Raw genomic sequence first — 13,834 nt, 5'->3', positions numbered from 1 at the left:
AGCTGTGCACAAAGTGTTCATTAGCACCTCTACTTACTAGATTTTACAGTTGAATAGCAAATGATGTTTACGTTACGACGTAATGACGTTAATGCTATTAACGGAATTGCGTGAGAGCGCATGAATGCCTTCGTTCGACAGTTGTTGGTTCATGTAGGAAGGTATGTAAATATTTCAATTCAGTTTTAAACGACATAAATTCAAAACAATATTTTATCACGAAAATTAACTGTATTTTTTACTGGGTATAGGAAACATGATTTTTACAAAACATAAATGTCGAAAGATGTATCTGTCATACTTATAATATGGGGATCGTTTTGTCACAGATATTTGGGACAGGCTATGATGGCCGATGTCCGGACTGACTACTGTTCGCTTTCAGTATTTAATGTGCTCTCCGTATTGAATAGCTGAATCTGAACCATTACAGGGAACAGGGAATTTTATAGAGAGTTTAAGTTGCATTATGTCTGAAGGTAGGTACTTACCTAAATAAATAATATGTTTAGAAAAACCGGATTTATTGAAAGTAGCTACGGAATTGCGATATGTATTAGACTGATGTGAAAACTTTGACATAAATCTACACGAATATCAACGAAGGTCGCGTAAGTTACACGCGTAAGTAAATTATTCAGGCGGCCAAACTCAGCTTCAACGTTTTTCAACTTAGATAACTTTGTGTAATACAATGTACGTTTATGTATAGTTATTTAAACTCGAAAGCCGCGAATCACAAGTAGTTAGTCGGCGTTTGAAATAGTTGTTAGTTTACGAACATCCTGTGACGTCGAATGTCGTGCGAACGCGATGTTAATTAGTCGCAACAAGACGTATAACGTAATACATAAGTATCTACTCTAGTGCCACCGTGCCTCACCACAGATATAGCGTAGCATATCAAAGAGATGACACAGCCAACTTCATTCCAGGCTCCAGATAAAATGAGAATTATCAAAATTGTACCGTACCTAGTTGATTTTCAGAACATTCATGTAAATGCAGCCGTTTCTTTCTATTTGAAAATTACACAAACGGGTCTTACAAATACAAAGCCAACTTGGAACGTAATAGAATTATCCACGTACGAACATAATAATTAAAGTAAGTGCTCTCTTAACACTTCATTTTTGGCAGCTAAAACATGAAAAAATAATGTTCCGACGCTCGGCAAATGCAGCGCCAGACAGCGGTAATATTCTATAGTATTTAAGTCAATTTCTGCTGCATGAAAACTTCTGTAATTACATGAACCGAATGCTGGATTATAACGACCAACTTCAACCACAAATTATACGATTCGGAGACAAACTATTTCCACAATAAGTATTTACACGAGGCCGCGCGTTTAATTAAATTTCCTTTTCCACACGTTTCAATGTTACTAATAAATTAAAGGATAACATGCGCCAGCTGTCTGGGTGACGTCAAGTAAGGATTTAAAATATAATTAATAGGCTTCATAATTATGCTTTGTAGGATGATGAAATCAAAATAATAAATAATATTCTGAAGTAAGAATAGGTACAACAAACTGTAGGTGTACTGAAATCCTGCTATGCCTCTGCTAAAATAGAAAATATAAACTTTTCACAGAGCTTCAATTAAATGCAACCAAATGCAAGCAAATACATACCTGGCAGCATCACGCAAGCCGCCGTGGTTTGTATGATATTATGTATAAACTTCCACTTAGTGCAGCGGTTGCGTGGCTTTAATTAAATACCGAATTTAAGCGAGTTATTTGCTCATGAGAAGGAATAAAGGAGACTAGGTGTACTATACTACAATCCCCCCTAGTTCAGTATTCCAGAACCATGGAAGATAATTTACATACGAATGCAGCGGCTGACATTACACGCCAGCATCATGTTTGAATTTCAGACAGAGGGCTGGCACCGAGCTTATTTCTATATTTCCAACATTTCACTGTTCTTGGCATATCCGGACAGAGAAAAACCGAACAAAACAAATTTTATTCACGCTACTCAACTACTAGCGAATACTGTACAGATTTCGTAGCACTGTTTTTTGGTCTGTAAATGTTATTCGTTTTGCGTGTGAAGCCTGAAAAACAAAACTATTATATGATAACTGTGAGGAGAAAGTGCTCTTCGGTAACTATTTGTTTTTCTTCTTGGAATGTCATGTAGTTCTAAGAAAGGTACGAATAAAAAACTACGTCAGCACCGTAGTAGTAGACTCGAAGAGACAAACTAATTGCAAGGTGCTCGTTTCAGTAACTTAGGTGCCTATATTCTTTGTGTCACTAGGTAAATGTAATATTATTTATTTCAATAAAAGTGAAGTTTTCGATCAACGTCGGTACCCATCTTAACCGACGTTGACCGAAAAATATTTAGTAACTTTCATAACTTTGTGTTGTGTATAAGTATGTACCTAACACTTAGGTAAATAATTTAACTCTATCTAATTTCGACCATAAGTGATACTACATACCCACTAAATTAAAGCTTAGAATTTTTTTGCTGTTTTTTTTCAGAAGTCTACCTGGTTATAAAAATTACCTCAACATATGGGGAAAATCGACAGCGACAACTAACAAAGCTAACTGACGATTTCTTTCTTTTTCTGAGCTGCGTTTTCATTTGATCGTGATATTCGTTCGTTCAGCCAGCAGTTATCACGTGGAGCGTGGTACGTTGCAATATCGGGTCTATTTCGTTTTGATGTCTATCGATCGTTATGAAATTCCACAGGAAATTGCATTTTGCGCAAGCGTTAAATTAATTTATTAGCACAGTCAAGCAACGATAGAGGTACTATGGACTTGCAAGTCATAACATAACCAGTCTCAAAAAATTGAGAGCGGAATGTTTACGATAAATATAATATAGGATGCAGTTTTACGAAATGTGAGTTTACACTGGTTTAGACATTGAAATGTTTCTCAACCACAAATTACCTACTCTTTTATTTTAATTGTCAGTTGCCAATAACTCATGATATGGATTCAAAAGCTGTTGTATGTTTTGTAGGAAATAAGTCAATATTTATCCCAAATGAGCAGATTCCTCCAGTGATTCGACGAGATTTGTTTGAAGGGATTATTTAAAAGGTCGTTTTACAAATAGGTTAAGCCGAGATTAACTTCGTGAATCTTTTGGACATAAAAATAAAACATCAACAACCGCATCTACAATCCGATGTCATTAATTTATAAGTAAATAGGCACTTCAGGTACTATGCTTGTTCGTTGAATTGCATTTTAATATGTATATTTTTCTTTGTATCTATTATAAGTATCAGGTATGGTTCATCATCTCTTGGACCTATACCTACGTGGCCCAAATATGTTGAAGTTCAACTTCCGACAAGATGTTCAACAAACGTTCGGTAGAAACGAACCTTTTTTGTTAATGTACAAATTATTTAATAACATGAAAACAGCCTTAACTCAGCGTTATAATAAAAATGATGGAGTAGAGACTTTATTGAAGCTGGCATCCCGCCCACGCTGAAGAACATTGAAGTTTCCAATACTGTCAGTATATAGGTAGGTACTTTAGCCATTGGCCCACGATCCATAGCCTTCTTATTAACATCTAACTCGTATTATTCATATTAAACCTGCTCAACTCTTAATGGAAATAAGAAAAAAGCCATTAATATCCAAACTTAAAAAACTCTCCAACTTAATTTTGCAGACACAAGTGACTCTAATTGCCGGCTAAGAGATCCTTTGGCCTCATTCCAAAGCGATGCAGCGCGGTCTCTGAAAGATGAAATCAGTGAATTATTAGCAAGTGATTAACAAAACAAAAATAATGCTTTTTGAAGACAGCGAGCATAATAATTGAAAATTGATTTCACTATAGTACTATCTCTACTTCTCTACGGTCGATAGGAATCCAATGGAATCATTCGAAAATAATTGGGTACTTTTGTACAATTTAGGTTCTATCATTCTTTTACCTCGAGGTTTACCCGATAGGTATCTTTACACAACGCATCTTTTAAGATATAACTAAGAATAGGTGCTTTACCTACACTTAACCAATTAGTACGTTTTAAACAAAATAAATAAATAAAACACGTAGAAAAAGGCAGTCTTTAATAAAATCAAAACAGACCACTTCCAAGCAGCAAACCTCCGTGAAACGAAGATAAATGTTCTTTATATCATTGTTAATGATTTACTTAAAGCCAAGTTTCCGATCTCGTTACTTATCCATCACTATTAGTTAATACTTGTTCATTAATAACAGTATCGACAGCGCGCCTTTCCCATAAGAGTTTATAATTACTTAACAACAGTTCCCTCTGAGACCAAGTTTTGGGATGCTTTAGGGGTAGGTACTTTAGGCACACTGTAGACTAAACGGTTGGCTGAAAGATGGTTGTTTGTTTTTTTAATAAATTCGTTAATTCAATTAAAGGTTTTAGTCGATCTGATACCGGCAAATTACCTGATCGTTGTTATGCGTACTGCTAGGTTTTCCTTTCCATACTGATTTATTGGCCAAAGGGCCAAACTCAAAGGCCCGAATAAACTGTCGGCCGACTAAAAATTTGCAGTGTGTGGAAGCTCTGACAGTTTACGAATGGGAAGGATGTACTTGTTACACCTACTCTTACATACATATATTAAGTATAATACTCTTAGGTAGATACGTTTTGTTGCTATATTTTTCAGCAATATCGAAATTAACGATCAATGGAGAATTGGAAAATCTGTGCACAAACCTTAGACCTTTTAAACGTAGTTCAAGAGCCGATACTTTTTTAATAGGTACCAAGTTTATCATTATAAGATGGTATAGTTCGTAGTGATTCGCAATTCGTACATTTACCTATCAAACAAAAAGTGGATTCGGCACAATCTGGGTGGAAATAAAAAGTCTGTCTATTGTTGCAATGCAGTTGACCAAAGTCCAAATACTTACAGAATAACTCTTTTAGACAAAGTAAACGTTCATCTGGAAACATTACAATTCGTCTATATCTGATCCCCATACCGTCATATCGTAGCCAAGCCAGACTATTACTAAGATCGTAACTTATTACCTAGTAGAAAAATACTTTTAAATATGTCTGTTATATATGTGAGCATTTATTTAAATTGGATAGTGGTGACCATCTATGCCAAAACAAGACATCCATGTTTAATGTTTCGGAAGGAAAAGTACATACCTACCTATATGGGTATTTTTATAGCCGCATATTTGGCAGTCATAGTAGTCAGCAGCGAGTAAGTCTGACTACCAATCCTACCAAGGCCTATCGGGTTGAGTCCAACGGTCTGGTAAACCGTTATTCTCGAAGCAGGTCCCAATATAGTTTGTAAAAAGATAGGCAGACGATTACGATTAGAATAACCATTTCAAAGGGACGTAGCACCTATATTTCACAGTAACATTGACAAATGTTATGTAATTTTAATGTCTTCATCGACTTACGCTGCAGAGCTGTGCTCACAGCGGAGGTAGTTCTTAGGCGGTCCCAAGACCTACAATAATGTCTACAATCAAAATTATAGGCAAACATATTGCGCAATCTTGTTGCTAGCTAGGGAATTATACCTACATGTATTTTGGAGCAGGACGGGGATGCACTTTATGTACTCCATATATTGATATGACATTTTATTTAAAAAAACAATTTAAAAATATAATGTAACTTAAAATCGATGTAAATTGTACGACAATATTATAATAGTTATTCTTGTTACTGAACGTATACGAAGTTCAGTTGATTAGGACGCCATCTACATTAACTTTCAAGCATACCTCACGATTCCCAGATTTCATATATTATTATCCTGTTTAATTTTAATTATATTGAATGCTTCTTTCTTCCTTATATTTCTTTATAAATATTATCGACTCAAATTGATTAATAATTCGACTAATTAATTCATTTCCAGCCCAGCTGTTACTTGGACACTAATATACATATGTATGTGTGGTATAATAAAGATCATGTGTAGGTAAAGATTTATTATTAAATTAGGTAATGTACTTTACTCACCGTATTTAATTTCAGCAGCTGCAAATCACTGAAGATATTATGATTTTATTCTTACTTGTGAGATGTCAAACATAAAACTTACCTTTAGTCGATTCTGAATGTTATAGGGGTGGGCCCCTACTGTCAATCGTGATAATATTTTTAAAAAATTAATTCTTAAAAGACATAGTATCCAATTAGGTCAAAATATTTTTTTAAGAAAATCATACAATTCATGGATATGGCGTAAATTGGTGTATGTGAATAGAAATAGAAGAAAAACAGATTGTTCTAGAAAATAAATGATGGCTGCACGAGGAGACAGAGGTGTTTCAAGAGTACTTGATAAGTTAGAAGCATCTGTTAACTCTGGCCATTATTATGAGGCACACCAAATGTACAGAACCCTTTATTTCAGGTACAAATCCCAAATTTACGGTTCATGGTGTTAAGTGACGGTAAAAACATGTATTTCTAATGTCCTATTGAACATTTTCAGATACCTTAGTCAAAAGAAATATGAGGATTTATTAAATCTACTGTACAAAGGTTCAACGTTGTTGCTACAACGTGATCAGCAAGGGAGTGGAGCAGACTTGGCTATATTACTCATAGACGTGTTGAATAAATCAGTAACTGAGCCATGCCACGAATGGATCGAGAAAATAGCAAAGTTATTCGAATTAATGAGTTCTAGTATACCAGAAAGGGAATCCTACCTGACCAATGCTGTCAAATGGTCTATGGACAATAACAAAAAGGGACATCCACTACTACACCAGGTACGACATACTTTGTTATTGTCTAGCAAATCTCGTTTCTTTGAAAATATATTTGGCCAAAACTACAATTTGACCTAGAAATGTAATTTTGATTGACACTCCTTGATAATAGAATAAATTATTGTGTCCTTGCTGTATTTACAAAGCTGGTAATGCCTAGTTTAGGGAAGCCAAAATACATTACCTATGCACCTGTTTTGTTTGAGATTTTAATGTAATCCAAATTATTAACTAAGATTGACATAGATTTTTTACTGATGTATGTAATCATGTTTATATTACCTAAACCTGAATCTCATACAAACCTTTATCTTTTAGAGAATTGCTGAAGTGTACTGGAAAGAGAAGAAGTATGCAGCTGCCCACAGACATTTCTTGCATTCATGTGATGGAACAGCATATGCCAGTATGCTAGTTGAACTCCATACAACAAAAGGATTAAAATCTGAAATAGATTTGTTCATCGCCCAGCCTGTGTTGCAGATTCTTTGCTTGCGTAATATACAAATGGCCACAGAAACATTTGATAAATACACTGGCTTACACCCTACAATAAATAATAATAAAGGGCCACCATATCTATTTCCATTATTAAATTTTCTGTGGTTTTTATTACGTGCAATTGAACAGTAAGTCATCATTTATGTTAAAAAATTATTAATATTCTGATAATTCTAAACATATTCAACTAAATAAATATTTTTTTTTTTCCAGGAAACACTCAACTCAATTCAAAATTCTAAGAAGTTGGTATGCAATAAGTATTAAAAGGGATCCCAATTATTCAATGTATTTAGATAACATTGGTCGCATTTGGTTTGGCATAGAAATACCACCTGACGACAAGAACCCTAATTCAGTATTTGGTGGACTTTTGAAATCTATAATAGGTGAAGCTGACAGTTCTGATGATGATGGAGACTATGTAGGAAGAAATGCTGCTGCTCCTGACTTAGATTGATTAAGTGAAAGTAAATCATTTAGTTAACAACACATTGTTTTACACATCCCTTATCTGGCGCTAACTTTAATAAAAAAAAAGAACATTAAATTAATTGAGATAATAGATTTTATTTTATGCTTTGATTGTGGTTAACCTCAATTCATACCAATATGTTAAGCAATCGTCAGTTTATATTAGATTTATTCTTGATTGGCATTCAGATTTTTTAATATATTTTTATTAGGTTATGATAAGCAGATGGGAGTATATTAAATTCAAGATTTTCCTTATACTAGGTTTTTAGTGGGCAGATTGTCAGATAAATTATTGATAAACCTAAGAAAGTTTTTGCACATAGGTATTTTGTCTTGTTACTCTTCTCACTCTGCAAAGAATGGTGAAGTAGGTCTTTGTTGATAATAGCAGCGTGCAATCAATAATTGGACAGTAATTTTGCACAACTTCACAAGATCACTACTGATATTTGTCCATCTTTTTTTGTGATAGGTTATTGTTTAGACTCTAATTAAATTTGGCTGTACGGTGGCGATGCAATCAATACAGAATCATTATGATTTAGGAATGATGATGTAAGAGGTCAATTTATTGAACTTGCTATGTAAATATACTTTGCTTCTGCTTTGTCATTTTAAACATTTGTTAGGAGGTAACATTATAGGTGGAAAGATTACTTTGTATAAATTGTTTAACATTTAATTTATTTATAACAAATTTATAGTCATAAAAAATCATTATAGGTACATTTTTATTATAAAAGATAGGTAATTCAGTTGACAAATTGTAAATAGGTTCTGGAAACTTTAATGTTGTACATAAATATTCCCTAACACCATACCAATGTGAACTTAACATTTGTAAAACTGAATTATGTAACACAATAATCATAAATACATGGTGATGATTTTATTTGTCTTTATTATTTGTCACATTATTAATAAATATTTTTTTCTTGAATAACACAATCCACACAATAGTGTGTAAGAAGCTCAAAGAACATAATATAAAAAAAAATACCTATAACGACTCGTCCTACTTATCAGCATCAAAACACAGGAAGTAGTGGTAAAATCTTGTACACAGCCTAGGCACAGCCAAACATCTGTGGTTTTGATAGCAAGTTTGTACAATATATGATTTCTCTTTGTCTTATGTTAACATATTATATGAATTAAAACTGAATACACTTAAACTTTTCTGTACAAATATCATTGTAGGAATTTTGTAGAATTAAAATAAAATTCTATTTTACAATGCAAATATTTTACATAGGTACTTTGTACATACATACTGTACAATTGCACATTCTGTTACTAAAAATATATCTACAAACATCGGTTTTTATGGCAATACCTTGTTGCTTTATTGGCCAGCACCTAACTTAAAATAGATATATGTATGTATAAATTATTATACAGCTCCATACTCTTATCATTTATGTATAATAATGTTTTATCTGTTATCATTTGACCCTGAACAATGCCACTAACCTTGTTTATCTAGATCTTCTATTACCAGAGATGTAATATCCCTGGTGAAATTTCTCATTTGGAGTGTATCCTTACGGAGTTCCAATTTTAAGTTCCTGGCCTTTAAATCTATAGCCTGCCTCGCTATAAATCTATTGAATTCATGGACATCTGGATGATTTATGTATTCATCAAAGTTCATCCATTTACAAGCTTTGATTTCCATATCAGACTTAGTAATTATTTCTGATGTTGCTTTTAACAAAACTATAACATAAATATCAGAGTTACCAAACATGGAGTTATGTGTGTGTCTGAAGGTTACCATTGATTCATAAGTGGCATCAATGCCAGTTTCTTCTTTTACCTCTCTGATAGCTGCATCTTTCAGATCTTCACCTGCAGAATTAGGAGAACCATTTAAGTATTTTTGTTTATGAATAGAACATTATGTGTATTACTGAAGTTAATTATTATTTTGTAATTCTCAAAATACCTCTTTCTACATATCCACCAGGAAGTTTCCAATGTGGGTCTGAAATGTAGTTCTCAGCTACTACCAATATTTCGTTTTTATCATTAAAAACCATTCCACCTACACCAAGATTGGTATGGCAAGCTGGTGGCAAGTTAGATGGAGTTGTGGGAAGCCATTTGTACATCATTACAAAATCTCCTCGAGCATGGTGAAAATTGAAACCTACCTGAATATAAAAGGAAATTACAATCAATAACATTAATTACAGCAACACAGTTTAGTTCAAATAAAAATAAGAGAATCATAAACTTACATTTGCTAGAATTGGTACCCACGCTGCATCTTTAATGTTGACTCTGAACCATATACAACGTTTATTGGCTTCAGACCATATTTTCAAGGAATCTGAAAATAAACATCAACAATAATTTTTATAGATCAATTTCATGTACTTGTATTATAGTTCTACTGTAGCGGAATCGATTGTGATTAAAGTTTAGTGTAATTCTGCAAATAACACTTACCATTCAACTGATTCAAAAGTTCGCTAACATCACAAGGTTCTTTTTGAGAATCCACAGTAATTCCATTATATCTGTCCGTCTCACCGTTGAAAATTTTGGATCCCATGTTAATTTATTTCTCAACAGTCCCGCTATTAATTTAAACGACTGAAAAAAGGGTCTAAAGTTCTACAGCTAAATAAAATATACAGGTAAGTGACTATACCATGCTTTACTTATCAATGTCGAGATAAGGTTCTAATGTTCACTTTGCGTAGTGTGTTAGGTATTTTATTTTTATTTTTGCCTAAAACAGTTGCTACAATGTACAAAATAAATGAATGAGACCGCGTAACCATCTACGCGCTACTGAATGAATAGTACATCATAGTGCGTTCCGAGTGAAGCAAATTCATTTTAAAATAACTTTCTTTACGCTAACAGTGAAGTAACTTCATTGACACTACTTTCTTTAATTCAGTAGAAACAAATACTGTAGAAAAGGCACTCATTGTCTACTTTTATGACCGTTAGCATAAAACAATAAATCAAACATGAATAAAATCAGTCTAAAACTTTCATTTACAGATCTGGGTTTATTTTGTGATTCGGAACAGCTAAATCAGCTGAGGGCTGATGTCACTGACATTGTCTCTAGGGATGGCATATCCGAATTATCCGAATAGTCTGATGAAACATTAGAATTTAATAACTTGTCGTAATTGATACTTCAATTCTTTGTTCAGTTTTTATTATTATACTCAAACAAAAAATTAAGAAACTCAAGATTAACTAAAAAAGAACTGTCCGCAAGCAATAATATATCTAAGACAATTTCAATGACTATATAGACATGAAATTAACTAAGGGTAAAAAAAGTGCTAATTATTTTATGGTTTTACCAAAACAAAATAATACCGAATGTAAATCTTGCTTCTTTCCATTCGTTGAAAATCAAATCGATTTTTAAATTTCAGTTCGGCAACAGAATGGCAACAGATGGTAGGTATCCATAATCTTGTTGTGCATGTCAAACTGTCAATGTCAGCGTGATTGATAGATATTGTCAAAACATCTCAACAGTATTACTCGAATTAGAATTTCATTTTATTTTTATTACGTATTTTCTTTGATATCATAAGATATGCGAATTTAATAATATAATATGAATAAGCTATTATTATACTGTACACGCGTTTATCGGACGAGTGTTATCTTACGGTAGGTAACCTACGAATTTTACGCGAAATCACGGACTCGCGAAATATGCAAACTAGAGCACTGTTCTTCCTTCAAAATTTGGGAAATGAAATAAATAGGCAAATGAAGTTTTCTCAAACTTTAAAGCATTTTTTTTAATTTTTCAGAAAATATCCCGTTTGTTCATATTCTACTGAACATCCCAGCGCAATATTTATTGGGACCAAAGATAGATACAATGGCATTACAATTGATTCCAAAAAAGAAAATATCAATGAGGAAAAATTCACAAAAAATCTTGAAGGTGAGTAATAGTTTGGAAATGAGAATATCCTCTTAAATTATAAATATATATTTTTCGTATTTTGTGAGTTTGTGACAGAGAGTTGAGAAAATAGACGATGCAATTAGAATAAACATTAGATTGACCTTGGTTGTGTATTAAGAAACAATGAATACTATTTATTCACTCAAGCATCTCTTGGTAAATTCCAAACTCCAAACTCAGAGTACAAAGTCCAAAATTCAATCTTTTTTTGCAAATAAAAATGCTGTTACTTAATTATTAAAAATTATAATCCCAAACTTACAAATATGAGCAAATAAGAGTTTGATGATAATGGTCTTGTGTTAGGTACCATTTGGTATTTATGTTATGTATTTGTAAAGTTTAATTGATGATGACTATGTCTTATGATATTAATTTGTGTTTCAGAGTCACTGGCATACTGGGCAACCGAAGGACACAGATGTATATGGTTCAAGATTAACATAAATGATGCTTTTTGTGTACCCATATTAGCACAAGTAAGTTGTTTTTAAAATTCACATTAACAGCATTAAATTTTAGATTGATTTTGATTACCTATTTGTTATTATTTTTAATAAAGGCTTGCTGTTCTTAGAAAGGATTTAGTTTCCATCATGCAAGAGATGACTTTGTGATGATGTACAAATGGCTGCCTAGGGACTCGGAGCCGAACCTCCCTCCGGCTTGCCACACTAACCTTGGAGTTGGTGCCATGGTCTTCAATGAGAAGAACCACATCCTTGCAATCTCTGAGAAGCACTATGAGTATCCTCACTGGAAGCTTCCTGGAGGCTATGTTGAGAGAGGTAACTAACTTACACCTAATATATGTTTCTACTGCCTCTTCATAAATGCTAAATGAAAGTTTTAGTAAAACAATAGTTTTTAGATATGAAATCGTGTTCATTAGCAAATTGACATCAGTAACAGAATAATTCTGACCTGCCTGTTTGTATTTGCATTGAATTGATTTGGCTAATTTAAATTTTCCAGGTGAAGATATTGTTGATGCAGCTGTAAGAGAGGTGAAAGAAGAGACAGGTATTGACGCCGCATTTGAGTCACTCGTCACATTTCGTCACACACACAACATGATGTACGGAAACTCAGATATTTATGTTATTCTTATGATGAAGGCTTTGTCACATGATATTGTACCATCTCCAAGAGAGGTTAACCTTTGCAAGTGGATGGAAGTAGAGGAATATATTACCCATCCTCATGTTCATTACTTCAATAGACTTATTGTTAAAACAGCTTTAGACTATAAACAAAAGAACTTAAAACTTGATATACAGAAAAAAACTGTTAAATGGGCAACTAATGTAAGAGAAATGAATTTTTTGGTGGTTAATGAATGTAAATATTCTTAAATGTAATATGTAGGTAAATGTGAAATAGTACAAAATATTGTGTATATATTTGTGAATATGTAAAATATAATGTACCTATACTGTTGAAAATACAAGTAAAATATAAATTTAAAAATGTTTTTAATTAATCTTTATTTCAAAACATAATATCGTAAGACACAGAATAGGAACAATCACAAATTTTATTTGTCTAATGCCATCACAGTTTGGTATGGGAAACCTTCATTAATATCTAAAAGATATGGATGTACATTTAGTTCAGGATTTGTTGGTGAATTCTTTAGTATGTGTGCTGGGGCAGTAGATCGCCTTCGGTAGAATGAAGCGCGGGATCTCCTTCCACGCGATGAACATAGACTTGTTCTTCGGCTTGGTCTGGCTTGTCTGTAAACAAAGTAGTTCGCTACATTTTAAAGGTTTTTACGATAGTTATAATTTACTGGCTAGTTTGATTTGGTAAGACCCTTTAGAATAGAAACAATAGGATGTAGATTCGCTTGCTTGGTACCATTTATGTTGTTTTTAGGATAGTCTGGTCTACAATCATATTGCAATCGTTAATCATTTGCAGATCATAATATGATTCATTATTGAATCACAAAAAAGGATAAGAACGTTTATTTAAAAGAAAAAATAGCAAAAAGCCACATACGCTTCAATCGCAATTGAACCGTGATTGAATCGTAGTTAGATATCAATCGTTTGTCGCTAAAGTAAAATTTGCAGAATCGAGCCTTTGGACTCTAGAGTAAAAACAAAAGCCCAGCAAATAAATTCGTTCAAGT

The 13,834-nt window shown here is 33.1% G+C and overlaps 3 protein-coding genes across 4 annotated transcripts; 2 read left to right on the top strand and 1 right to left on the bottom strand.

Annotated features, from left to right (window-relative positions):
• Nucleotides 1-6,170: 6,170 nt before the first annotated feature.
• LOC124632866 (Golgi to ER traffic protein 4 homolog) lies at nucleotides 6,171-8,625 on the top strand. Its single transcript, XM_047167842.1, has 4 exons — nucleotides 6,171-6,391; nucleotides 6,473-6,755; nucleotides 7,074-7,384; nucleotides 7,470-8,625. The coding sequence occupies exons 1-4, from the start codon at nucleotides 6,276-6,278 to the stop codon at nucleotides 7,714-7,716; spliced, it is 957 nt and encodes a 318-aa protein (XP_047023798.1). The 5' UTR covers nucleotides 6,171-6,275; the 3' UTR covers nucleotides 7,717-8,625.
• Nucleotides 8,397-10,644, bottom strand: LOC124632869 (nudix hydrolase 8-like). Its single transcript, XM_047167844.1, has 4 exons — nucleotides 10,188-10,644; nucleotides 9,977-10,068; nucleotides 9,682-9,889; nucleotides 8,397-9,584 (listed from the first exon to the last, which is right to left on the bottom strand). The coding sequence occupies exons 1-4, from the start codon at nucleotides 10,291-10,293 to the stop codon at nucleotides 9,202-9,204; spliced, it is 789 nt and encodes a 262-aa protein (XP_047023800.1). The 5' UTR covers nucleotides 10,294-10,644; the 3' UTR covers nucleotides 8,397-9,201.
• A 559-nt stretch (nucleotides 10,645-11,203) lies between these two features.
• On the top strand, nucleotides 11,204-13,164 carry LOC124632867 (nudix hydrolase 8-like). Of its 2 annotated transcripts, none has more exons than XM_047167843.1 (5): nucleotides 11,204-11,387; nucleotides 11,534-11,670; nucleotides 12,082-12,173; nucleotides 12,272-12,482; nucleotides 12,670-13,164. In XM_047167843.1, exons 1-5 carry the CDS (start codon nucleotides 11,332-11,334, stop codon nucleotides 13,047-13,049), a joined length of 876 nt encoding a protein of 291 aa, XP_047023799.1. In that variant the 5' UTR covers nucleotides 11,204-11,331; the 3' UTR covers nucleotides 13,050-13,164. The 2 variants fall into 2 exon arrangements, 1 of the variants encoding a protein (XP_047023799.1); XR_006984682.1 differs by having other exon boundaries at nucleotides 11,225-11,387; nucleotides 12,257-12,482.
• Nucleotides 13,165-13,834: the final 670 nt, after the last annotated feature.

Source organism: Helicoverpa zea, chromosome 9 (genome assembly GCF_022581195.2).
Source record: "Helicoverpa zea isolate HzStark_Cry1AcR chromosome 9, ilHelZeax1.1, whole genome shotgun sequence".
In the NCBI taxonomy this organism is placed as follows: domain Eukaryota; kingdom Metazoa; phylum Arthropoda; class Insecta; order Lepidoptera; family Noctuidae; genus Helicoverpa; species Helicoverpa zea.
This window is presented reverse-complemented; position numbering and strand designations above follow the sequence as displayed.